Source organism: Vespa mandarinia, chromosome 11 (genome assembly GCF_050613455.1).
Source record: "Vespa mandarinia isolate Hongniang chromosome 11, ASM5061345v1, whole genome shotgun sequence".
In the NCBI taxonomy this organism is placed as follows: Eukaryota; Metazoa; Arthropoda; class Insecta; order Hymenoptera; family Vespidae; genus Vespa; species Vespa mandarinia.
The window spans coordinates 4181158-4194145 of record NC_140820.1 but is presented as its reverse complement, the minus strand read 5'-3'; the positions used below and the strand labels follow the sequence as shown (position 1 = coordinate 4194145).

At 36.8% G+C, this 12988-nt stretch overlaps 1 protein-coding gene across 3 annotated transcripts; it reads right to left on the bottom strand.

Annotated features, from left to right (window-relative positions):
* Nucleotides 1-312: 312 nt before the first annotated feature.
* Nucleotides 313-12302, bottom strand: Eaat2 (Excitatory amino acid transporter 2). 3 transcript variants are annotated; one of them, XR_004838032.2, is made up of 12 exons: nt 11223-12302; nt 8053-8178; nt 7765-7972; nt 7147-7189; nt 6821-7074; nt 6514-6747; nt 3806-4000; nt 3593-3727; nt 3374-3482; nt 3178-3296; nt 2291-2422; nt 313-2191 (listed from the first exon to the last, which is right to left on the bottom strand). XR_004838032.2 is itself a non-coding variant. In XM_035865256.2 (11 exons), the coding sequence occupies exons 1-10, from the start codon at nt 11395-11397 to the stop codon at nt 3174-3176; spliced, it is 1602 nt and encodes a 533-aa protein (XP_035721149.1). In that variant the 5' UTR covers nt 11398-12302; the 3' UTR covers nt 313-2422; nt 3162-3173. The 3 variants fall into 3 exon arrangements, 2 of the variants coding, with proteins under 2 accessions (XP_035721149.1, XP_035721148.1); XM_035865256.2 differs by having other exon boundaries at nt 313-2422; nt 3162-3296; XM_035865255.2 differs by having other exon boundaries at nt 313-2422.
* Nucleotides 12303-12988: the final 686 nt, after the last annotated feature.

Here is a 12988-nt window from a genome sequence, read left to right as displayed (position 1 = left end):
TTTCTCTCTCTCCCTTTCGCTCCATCTCTCTCGCTCCATCTCTCTCGCTCTCTCTCTCTCTCTCTCTCTCTCTCTTTCTCTCTTTTAACATCAAGATAAAAATTGCAATGATTTTCTGTTCTCGGACGAAACACTAACGACACTTTCCTCGATAACTCGTGAACGATGACAAAAATGGGATGCGTATATTGTTCTTTCGTTTAAATGCTATATGTATGTATGTATGTATATATATATATATATATATATATATATATATATTTATATACGTAGATATATGTATATGTATGTATGTATATACATATGTGTGTATATGTGTGTGTGTGTGTATGTATATATATATATATACATATACATATATACATATATATATATACATATATATATGTATATATATACATATATATATATATGTTTGTATATATTATTGGAAGGCGGAGCTGTCTTACTGTGAACCACTCTAATTATAAAAGTGAGACAGAATTATTATCTTGATTGATCGTCGTTCATCACATCGTCACTCGTGAAAGTTCGAAGTAATATGAACAATTTTTCTTTGAGGAGACTCAATAAGATGCCCTCGAAGCATCTCTTTCGGTTACCTATATTAAAAGTATTCTTATTTTTCCCTCTTTTTATTCCAAGATCAATACTCGCAAGTTACCCCGAAGTAATCGAGGACTGTAAAGGGTCTCGAAAATGATAAAGAACACGTTGTATGATACTCTCGTTAATTTGACAACAATTAACGCGAAACGCGCGATATGACGTTTTATACCTGCATCAGTATTTTATCCTTTTTTTTTGTTTTCTCTCGTCGTATATCGATCGATCGATCGACGAGAATCGTAAAAAATCAATCAACGTCTGTCTTTTTATCTTCTTTTTGATTATCATGTCCCTTACTGTCTTCTTTTTTTTTCTTCTTTTTTTTTTTTTTCTTTTTTTTTTTTCTTTGGTTTGTTTTTTTTTTCTATACAGACATCGATTCATAGCCAATGACGCGAATACTACAGAAAAAAGCTCACTAATCTCTTCGTGAGAAAGAACGTCGTGCTTAACATCTCATAGCACCTTTTATGTTACACGACTAGCATCGCGGATATGTTATTACAACGAACTTTAATATCTTAGGATATCTACTTACAACCCCTAATACGGTGCATTAATCATTATTTTCTCACAAGGAGCGAAGTACATATGTGTTATGCGTATAAATGATTTTAAAGGTTCGATGATGCTAACGTTTAACACGCAGAAAACGCTACTCGTTAAATATTTAAATCTTATATCATTCTCACTACAACACTTTCGGTCTCACTTTCGTCGAACTCGCGATGAAATTTTTATCACTGATACGATTTCGCTCGCGTCATTGACTAAAATCGATCTATCATACGTCGATGAATAATACAAAATACTGCTTCGCATCATCGTATATCATCGCATTCGATGATACACGAATATTGCAGATAACATTTCAAGGAATTAATATATGGATGACGTACGAAGAAAAAGAATACATCAACGACGCGCTTTACTTTCATCGCACCTAATCCGAGGGCGCATCGAAATTAAGGCACCACCATTCGACGATGCGAATGATCACTTGTCAAATGAGACTACTAATATTCACGAGATCGACAAGAATATTCTCGCGCGATTTACGAGCAAAATTGTCGATCGTCTTTATCGTTTTGACTAACGTTCCGTTAAAAAAAAAAAAAAAAAAAAAAAAAAAAACCAAAACTAACAAAGAAACAGAGAAACAAAGAAACAAAAAAAAAAAAAAAAAGAAAAAAAAAGAATAGACAAAAGAAAACAACACCTTCGTAGCATACGAGCGAGATTTTTCTACGCGCGAATCATCGAACTTCTGCACCTCGGTGCTCCTAACTAGAAGCGCATTTTTCTGTAAACTTACGTATCTCAAACTTTTTATTGCTACTCTTGTATCGCAAACGCATACGCGTTCCAATACGATATTGACTCCTTTTCTTTTTCGTTTTTCTCAGTTTTTCTGTTTTTTTCTTTTTTCTTTTTTCTTTTTTCTTTTTAATCGTCCCGCCTTTATTCTCCTTCTGTGGTCGATCGAATCTCAGTCTCAAACTTTGCTCACTTAACTCTCGAAAATGGAGATATCTAAATTCCGTGACGTTTCAAAGTCATCGAGTGTCCTAGCAGAGTGTCTCTATCGACATTTTTGGGATTGAGAAGTTGATAACGTCGTTTAAGTAAAATAAAATAGATAAGAAAGAAGAGAAAAGGCACTGGCGTGCCTAATATTAACCTCGCCATCGTTTTCTTTTCTCATTTCATCGGCATACCTCGTAGGTATACCGTTTTAAATTGTCTTGCGAGATCGGCCATTAGTCAAACGGTCTCCTCCGTTACGCTTCGCGGTATTGGTAGTACGCTGATGCTAAAAAAAAAAAAAACAAATTGTCAAAATATATAGTAATGTCTCATAAAGTATTTCTTGATTACTAGAATTTAACTAATAGCAAAATTATTTCCCGATGAAGAGAGTACATGTCAAAATGCAAATGCAATCTAAATGAATCCGAAAATACTTCAAATGTTTCTACATCGTGTGACTTGTTCTGTAGCGATTTACAAGAATTAATGTTAGATTTATGTTATCTGTCAGGTGAATGAATCAAAAGTCGCATAGTCCGATACTATGTTAGATATTCAACGATCGATCGATTTACGAAGGACAAAATCAATAAAGCAGACTTTCATTTATAACTACGTATAACAAACAATAGTATTTTTTTTTCGCGTTACTTTAGCCTGATCATTGAACTATAACGTGTAAACTCGATGTTCTTACATCACCACATGTATCGACTTATCGTGCTGTATGTTCTTAAGCTGGTTGCGCAATGATTTGCATATAAGCACATGGCGAGTCGAGTCAGGTTCGTTTCATGAATCGTTGCAACAACAAGCACGTTGCATTACCATCGACCTATTATTTGTGCAATCTACAATGCAATGACTCTCCAAAAGCAACAAAGTTCATGATAGCATACAGCGTTGATGATTTAGTAAGCGTTTGATTTCAAAATAAAAAGTTTGAAATCGATAAGATAAGTAGATTGGATTTGCAAAGCGAATGTCGTTAATGAGCATATAAAGTGATAGCCTAGCCCTACCAACAAGTTAGTTTACTTGGCGATGCCGGCTATCCTCGTGTCGTCTTGCATTTCAACGACGATAGTATCAGGATCGGGTACCCTGTTAGCCGAGATGCATCCATTGGCTAAGGTTGTGGGCAGTACTGTTTCAGACTTGAAGCGATGAGAAATATCGATTAGTAATGATAATTAAATATCCTTAAAGAACATTAACATTAATTCTAATTTACCTGATAAGCTGCTGCGTCCAATGCCATCAGTTCTTTTTTGGACAATTGCTCTACTACAGCAGCTGCATAACAGTCTCCTAACATATTATTGGTCGTCCTTATACGATCTCTATAAATTATATTTTTATATAGGATAAATAATATTACAGAAGATATCAATGTGATTAGTATAATTATAAATTATTAAAAAAAAAAAAAAAAAAGAAAAAGGAAACTTACACAAACCAGTCAATAGCAAAGAGAAGAGAAACATCATGAACGGGTGCGTCAATGGCACTCAAAACAACTAGTAATAATACTAGAGCTGCACTTGGAACCGAAGCTGAAGAAACGGATGCTGCTGTGGATGTTAAACTGTAAAGAAGAAAAACAGTCTTTGTTCAATGAATTCATTGCAGATTATTGAATAAACATTTAAATTATTGAACTTACATAACCGTGATGATTTCTCCGAAACCCAAAATGATCCCGTTCATCTGTGCGATGAAGATACTTGCCACCGCAACGAAGAGCGCGGTACCGTCCATATTGATGTTGCACCCAATCGGGAGGACGAATCTGGTGACTCTGGGATCGACCCTGAGCTTCTCGGTCATCAGTCGAAAAGTAACGGGGAGTGCAGCAGCCCTGTACAAAGCTATGTTAGAGAAACACCAGGCCAACGTTCTCGTTAGTAATAAAAAAGGATAAATCCGCATGCCCCAGGGTTGCTGCCGATAAGGATCATTCTGGCGTTAAAAAGAGATCTTTTCTATCGATTAAAAAAATTTTCTTTCTTACGATACGATTTTAGAAATGTATAGTATCATCGTATTATTACATATGCATGTATAAAAGTGTATATGAAATGATTTGGCAGTAATAATAGTAATGATAACAATACGGAGAGGTCATTTCATGCTCACGAAACCGAATGATATGCAAAACGAGTCAACTAAGACTCGTTCGTCTAAACTATTTTCGTTTCTAGATGTACGAACGGGAGAAGGATCGAGAGACATCAGAGAATCTATCAAGGACAGCCAGAATGACCGTGACGAAGAACTGAAAATCAAGTGGCATTAATCACGGATTAAAGTCGAAGTGCCCTGCGAACGGTCCTTTCCATATAGCGTTGACTTTAATCAAATCTGTAACAGACAATTGTATGTACCTTCATCTGCGGCCATCAAATACTTACCAAGGGCCACCCTCGGTCACTCTCTATCTCTATCTCTCTCTCTCTATCTCTCTCTCTCTCTTTCTCTTTTTGTCATTGTCAACCACCTGCAAAAGGTCGCGTGCAGCGCGTGTTCTAATACATCATCATGATATTCATATAGTCTCTGTTCAGATACACTGATAACTCAGTGTCTCACAGTCACAGTGTACGCACAGTTGTGTACGTTCTTTTCTGGAAAAAGTTAATCCACAGAGAAAACAGGTTGAATTAGATATGTATTGTCGATGATTCGACGTTAACGATGATAATAGCGAATGGTTAGGTCCAGGGTGAGGGAGAGAGGATCGAAGGAAAGCTGGAGGTCGACCGCTCTGGTTAAACCACAGATTTCCATCGGAGACGTTTTGTAGTGGCTAAAGGAAATGGATCCATGGAGTGACGTAGAAATGATATTTAAAAATTTTTTCTATATTTTTCGTGCGACTCTAAAGTATTGCAATTTTGATATCTCGATCAAGGAGGGTAACTTCTGAAAGACACTTTGAACAAGACAAGTTTAATTTTAAAGAAAGGTGATTCGATTTAATTGTATCCTTCGAATAAAATAAGAAACTTATAAAAAAGACGTGGACGATTATCATCACGACGAAATATCGGAAGTATTACGTTATACTCGATGATTTTGTTCAAGATCAATAAATGAAATTTTTTTGTACTTTTTATAAAAAGTAGTTCTACGTCAATGACTTGGGATATGGAAAGGTAATTGAACTGGAAAAATGATCGTTGCTTCGCGCGATCCGCACAAATGAATGATCAAGATGTAAAAAAGAATGATCGCACGTGGTCCAGCAGCTCTCGCCAGTCAAGGACGTCCTCGTCAAACCTGGAAGAGCGGGCTCGGCGCAAACAACCAATATTTTTCCAGTTCCCTTTTTTTTAAATCTTACAAAATGCTAATAGTTAACTAAATAACGATGAAGAAATTATCAAACGTGGAGCCCTCCTCGATTTTCGAGAAAGCTTCCACGCCACAAATCAGTCCAGGTAACACGGAGTCAGCCGATTTCCGGTTTGAACGATATGAAAAATTTTCCTGAAGAGTTCCACCATCGTTGAAAAATTGATAAGGATTAGATATAATTTATTTTTATACGCGTTACGTGGAAATCTTTCACTCCGGTAAACTCAAACTTCCGAAAATTGAAATCGATTAATAATTGAAGGAAGTTCGAATCACGGAGTATCAGGTACCGGTAGTAATCCACATCCTAAGTGCCACCCGGAACTGCATACCTCTCTCCCTTTCTCTCTCTCTCTCTCTCTTTCTCACTTTTTCATGGGGCATGACGAGCTCTCCTCGCGAACAACGCGATAACAATAGAGAGATTGTGTAATATGTCAAGGAAGGATGGGAAAGGAGATTACGGCTAGAATTATACAACGTTTTGTCGACAAAAAAAAATTGACACGTTCCACAAAGGAAACGATTATGCAGGAAGATAAAAGAATATCTCTCAAACGCTGTATAAATCTGTGGGCCAAATTTTGGAACGGATACGGGGACCACGGCCTCGTAAAGCCACTCCACTCGGCTGGCTGAAACACATTGTTTCTATAAAAAATCGATTCAAGTCGTTTCGACACGCCCTTCCGTTTCTCGAAAACGTTCACTGTCTTCACGTCGTCATCGATATATCGTGCGCGTGCAGATTTTGGACGATCACCATCACGCAAGAAAGTCACATGTGATAAATAGAAAAATCAATCGAGAAGACGATGGGAAATTATTTTCAATGGGAAGAGAAACTGAGATTAGTTTTTTTTCTGTTCTCTTAATGATCAGAGGAAACAGAAAAGAAAAGAAAGTGGAGAAACAAGATCGAAATCGACAATGACGATGACGACCGAGGCCCCTTAAGGCAGGCGTGATGGGTTCTCTGAAGGTCGGGCTGGGATTCGAAGGTCGACGACTCACGTTGATGCCATGGCGAAGGCGGTGAGTGTACCCTGGGCGAGGCCGGCGTAGAATCTAAAGGGGTTCTTTCTCACGAAGGCCAGGTAGATCAGCTGCATCACCACCAGCTGATAGAAAAAGACACCGATCACGATCGTGACGATGAACCAAGCTAGCTGCGACATTACCAGCGCCAGATCATTCACACCGAGGACTTTTCCGGCTATTACCGAAGTTATACCTATTGGTGTCATCCTGTGTAATCAAACGATTATGATTAATCATCAATATTTTTTCAATTCTTTCGTTATCTTTAAAATTTACTCACCACATCACAGTGGAGACCATTCGCATAATGACCTCAAAAACAGCCTTGAAGAAATCTATCACAACCTGACCCTTCTCACCGAGGGTACCTAGGAAAGTGCCGAAGACTAGACAAAAGAAGACGATGCCTAAAGTGTTGGTACCACTTCTATATTGGATCACTCTGATCAGGTCTTCTTCACCGACCACTCCTACCGATAAACCATCGGTTTGATTTTGTATCGGTGGCTTTCTCGGTACGTAAACTGTATGTGCCTTTAACATCACATCCATGATTATTATTTTATATTTCTTTTTTTATCGAACAAAATAAAGAATATCATTTACCTGTTGAAATGCAGCTTGAAAGAGATTGTCAGGAAACATGTTCCTAAAAATAAAACATATAAACGATTCAATTAAATGACGTCTCTACACTCGAGTAGCCATACTCTACACTCGAAAGGACACTTTACGTTTCTACACATTTCGGGGACTTTGAACGAAACGTTTAATAGAGCCACCCGTATAAAGAAAGATATCACGGACAAGGAAAAAGTGTACTTCGCGCATGAATAAATCACGCACGATCGATGCACATCTATTTTGGTCTTTGGCCGAGTATAGTTTGGTGTTCGTGATCACAATAAAAATTTTTCGTTTAAAAAGTTCGGTGATCGTGAAACCGACCGACCTTAATCCTTCAGCATGGAAACTACGATAATTCACCTTTGTGCTTTTCGCGCGAGTGCTGTCTTACGAGTAAAATCTTCCACTATTGCGCTTCCATTCTCACGCGATAAACCATGAATCGATTTGATTCGTTTGAAAATAAACAAGCTTATTAAATAATATATGAGAAATAAAGAATCTGTTAAGAATGGAAATAATAAATATTGGCTCGACGATTTTAATTCGGAATATATATGAAAATGTCAAGAGGATAAAAGTAGAACTGTTCATTACCTTCCTAAATCCAAAAGGCTGTCCAAGATGTTGACGGCTCTGGCATGAGTCGGAGGTATAATCGATTCTCTGATTCCTGGATTTCCAGGGTGAATAACGAGAACAAGGATAACTCCTATTACGGCATTGAGAAAGGATGTGAGTATGAAATAGACGAGAGTTCGTACGGCTATCATCCCATTCATCCTAGCATTCAAACTTGCTGAACCTTTGAAGTAAAACGAACGAACGTTATTAAAGAGAATTAAATGTATTATTTTTTTCGTTATATTTCTAAATTAAACTCACCTGATATGAGACTAGCAATTACCAAAGGTAGAATCATTAATTTCAGTATTCGCATAAAAAGTTCTCCAGGATAGCTAATCAGCATTACAGCGTCATCGCCAAGGCCCAATGGTCGCAAACCAAATCCTTTAATTATACAAGATCGTTTGTAATAAAATATACGAGGGAAAAAGTAGACTGAAAGAAATTATCAACTCTTTTAGATTGAAGTAGCTATTGAGATAATTATTTTTCTAATTGAATAAAGTTTTCTTAAAGTAAGATGTTGCTGGATAATTTGCTAGGAAACGTTGGCGTTTCATCGTATTTAAGGAAGAGTTAATAAGGCGTTCCGACTTAGAAGCTCGAGAAAAGCATTTTGTAAGTTTCTCTTCCAAGAAAATTCTTTTAATAATCTTTCAACTGGACGAGGAGAGGATTACCGAAAACATAGGTGGATGTTTACGTGCGGCAGAGTATAACTCAATATGAAGACGCAAACTGCCCTTGAACCTTCCAAGGGGTCATATAAAGAGCAAAGTGCTTGAAAGATACGAGTTTAGTAAGATCGAGTTTCGGTAGGAAGTTAATTAGATGAAACTTTTGAAGGAAACCTCTCATCGATGATTGACACCTTTTAACGGGATAATGTGACCACTGCAAGAGTTTTACGTAACGAATGGTAATTTCAAACTGGGTCGTCTATAACGCACAAGTACACACGTAATCAATTCCATCCCCGTTAGAAAAATATTCTTTTTATTTCGAGTAAAATCAATGAGTATTTCTCATTATGTTGTCGTTGGCAAAATTCCCAATCGAACTTGCGATTATGGCTTGAACATCGTAGATATGAAAATTCATGAGAAGAAGTCTTGAAGATACGGGGAAACGTTTCTATGCATAAACGTTTTTAACGACCCACGTGAGTGATATTTTTTTTTTTAGTATCTTTTCTACTTACTATTTATCATTTCCATGATAACGGTACAAATTTTCCAAATATTTTACAATAATAAATGAATTCTCGAAAAATCTATGGAAAAAATTTCATATTATTTTATTTAAATTTATATACTATATACTTTGAATTTCCAAAAAAAAAAATATATATATATAAAAAATTAAATACTACTTTTTAATTTTCTCAAACGTTTATGATACGTCGATACGTTCTACTTACTATTCTACTTACTATTACTATTTATCATTTTCATGATAACGTTACAAATTTTCCAAATATTTTATAATAATGAATGAATTCTCAAAAAATCTATGAAAAAATTAAATATTCTTTTATTTAAATTTATATACGATATACTTTGAATTTCCAAAAAAAAAATATATATATAAAAAATTAAATACTACTTTTTAATTTTCTGAAACGTTTATGATACGTCGATACGTGCTTAATACATTTCTTCTCTTCTCTCTTTATTCGTTAAATTAATTAAATGTTATTGGATAATAGTGCGAAAGAGTATAATCGAACGATAACTCGTGTTCATTCTCTTTACAGATGAAATAATGCAAGAAAAACACGTACATTATCAATATTATTGAATTCTCACACTTTCTTCGTTCCCCGTGTAAAATCTATATCGTTGACGTGGAAAAATAAAACATAATTCTCATAGACTAAGCTTTATCGATCGACGCAAATACCGTCCTGCAATACTCTTTGCATAATTATCTTTGTAAAATAGTATCTCTTCTACACAAGTCCACGAGATTATAGTTAGCTTTGATTTCTAACTTAATTAAATATTTATGATAACGTAGCGATCAATGTAATGTCATCGGCTATTGAATTATCAACGAAGGCATCGTAAGCTTTCGATCATACTTCATTCATGGCCGTGAATAACAAGTTAAAAAAAAAGTGTCCTAGATAATCCAAAACTGATGCCATTAACGAAGATTACTTAGTGATATTATTTTGCTCGTCGCATTATATAGTTATAAACGTTTGAAATATACTGTCAATGAAATTGCATTGAAGATACAAAGAACATTAAAGTAAGAGTCCACGTGATAAATCGTTTTCACGATATGCCAAGAGCAGCTATATGCCAAGGGAACCAAGGCCAACGGAAATATAGAGGACAATGTACATATGATCAATCATGAAAAAAAAAAAAAAAAAAAAAAAAAAAGAAAAAGGTGTTTCACTATGGACAATAACGATAAGTATCTGTTGTTTGCTTCAACAATAACGAACTCGATCGAATGTAAGGAAAACGTACGAACGTTAGTGATAAAATAGTTTGCTATTTGGTTAAAGTTCTAGATGTCTTTTAACAGTAATAATAAAACTATTCGTCGAAATAACTTCATCAAATTATTTTATTTTATAAGATTTATAGTTTCGAGACAATACTTGAAAACTTATTTGCTCTTACGATATATTATTCTTTGTAAAGGAAGAATAGAAAAGCGATGTGAAAATTTGAAAGGACAATAACTTTAATGTATATGTACCCAGCCCGATATTCTCTTCTCGTTCTATAGACAAGCAATTACTTATCGACCATGCATTCGCATATATGCACTTGGTTCGTGTGTTACTTCAACATCCGTAGAATCCATTGATTATCGAGAGTACACGTGTGACACGATGTGACAGAAATACGAATGATGATTATTTATTAATGCGTATTTTTGATCACATATGATAAAATTTTGTCTACTTCTAACAACTTAAAAAATACTATTAACTAATACTTTAAACGATTATTCATCGAACAAAACTAATTACGTAAATATCGGAAAATCATTAATTCGAGCTGAGCGTTAAATATCGAATATAAAATTGAATTTTGAGAATAGATATAACGCGTAGTATGATAACTGAGGAGAAGAAATTATCCATTATATTAGCTTCGATGATAAATTATTAATCCACGCTTTATCCTGTAAAGTGAAAGCCGTTTGACCCATCCCTACCCGAAGTTTATAAATAAACAAATGCGGTTACCGAGAAACGAGAGGGTAAAATTGCCTTGTTCTTAATATCAATAAAGGCTATCGTAAAAGAAATCAATCAATCTTATCGCATTTTATTTAAAGCAAAAAAATTTCTAGTTAAAGCATGAATATACCATATGTACGTTCTTAATGTATGATCAATAATTTATCGATCGGAAATAATTGAAAATAAAAGCTGTAACGTTTTTATAGGAATTACCTACCAAGGATCACACCAAGAAGTACACCGGACAGAGTGATCATAAGCAAGAGATTTTCCCGCATCCACTTCCTAGTGTCGGCGGTCACCTTGCGGGGACCCTGAGAGGCCGAGACGTCCTGCCCGTCCATCTTGGCGAACAGGTACTCCGAGAAGCGCGCCGAGGACTTCTCCTCCATCTCACTTGGCCGCCAACAAGAAGCGGCGTAGGAAGCGGTGGTAACGTTTGCGGAGGAGGCAACCGATCCGCTCGTCGATCCTTCGATCGATTCTGCCGTGCTCCCTTCTCGCGATCTCTCGCGGCTAACGGCGGGGCCCCGGCAGCACCACGACAACGACGGGTTGCCGTTTTGGGAGTGTTGAGATAAATCCCTGCGGAACGAGCAATCGCGAGCGCCTACCAGACGTCCCAACAGCCTGCCGGCCTTCTCGTTGCCTATTAACACGATCGTGGTACTCGAGAGATATTCGAACGTTTCGAGAAATCAACGAGTCTTGTTTCCCTCCTTTATGGGATTCTTATTACGGAAGAAAAGAACTTTGTCCTCTCCGAAAAGAGAGAAAGAAATTTTTACACAACCGATTGTTCTTGATTTAATCGCAGAAGGAACTTTGATAAATGTTATTTTTTCTTTTTTTTTTGTTTTGTTTTCTATCTCTTCGAGAAACAAGTAGTAGTCTTGAAGTGATCTCTTCACGTTTGAAGCTTCACGATAGGATCGGAAGAATTGCCACTGTTGCACAGGGTCAGTTACCTTCGAGATACCTGCTCAACACCCTACCAACGATATCACCCTTCCTCCCCTCTCTCGTATTCACAGAACGACGATTCAGAAGGTGGTTCCGCCTTTCTTCCTTCCTTCCTTCCTTCTTCTTTTCTTTCTTTCTTTCCTATATTCCTTTATTCGTTTCACGTTACTTAGCTTCCTCCTTTTCTTCTTTCACTGAGAATTATTTAGATTTTTGGCACGAGGTCGATCCTCGTTTATGACCTTCGACTGAAATGGACCCTCCTGATGACGACGATGCTGACGTAGTAACGTTGTTGATCTTGCACTAGCTTCGATGTGATTCTCGCAAAGGATGAGCCCCGACTGGGCCGGTTACCGGCGGACATTGCCGTATTGATTTCCGTGACGACCCCTTCTGTCTTCTCTCACCCTCTTTCCATCCTTCTCTTATTCGCAACCGTGAGCTCTGACGAGCAGGCGCATGTGCGAACTCAGACCGCCTAACTCGGTCGCGACAGAAACGAGGATACGTGCCGATGCTGATACCTTTTGCTTGCTCGATCGCACGAGAGACGAAAGTGAGATGCTAGAAATGGAATGAGAGAAAGCTTTGGGACAAAGGAAACTAAGGGAAGGGATTTTGCCGAAGGGCAGAAAAGCTTTTCATCGTTCGAACGCGTTATTATTGTTTAAAGCCCTATGCGTCTGTCGAGAGAGAAAAACACTCGGAAATCTTTTCTTTCTTTATAGAAAGAAACGATACATTTTTCTAATTGTTCCTCTCAAAGTCATTGAGAATCAAGCCGATGGGAATAATTTCATGAATATATACACTCGTTATTCCAGTTTCAACTTTGTCTTTACTCGAGATGTTATGTAATATTTGCTATGGATTATGACCCACTTTTTAATCGTCAAGGTTTCTTAAGAATCAAGCACAAGCTATCCTATGCCAATTCATGCATGATTAGATGGTATTTCGGTGCAATGAAGAACTTTCGAAAGATAATATTAACTTTTGCAAAGTTTCGTGATAGCC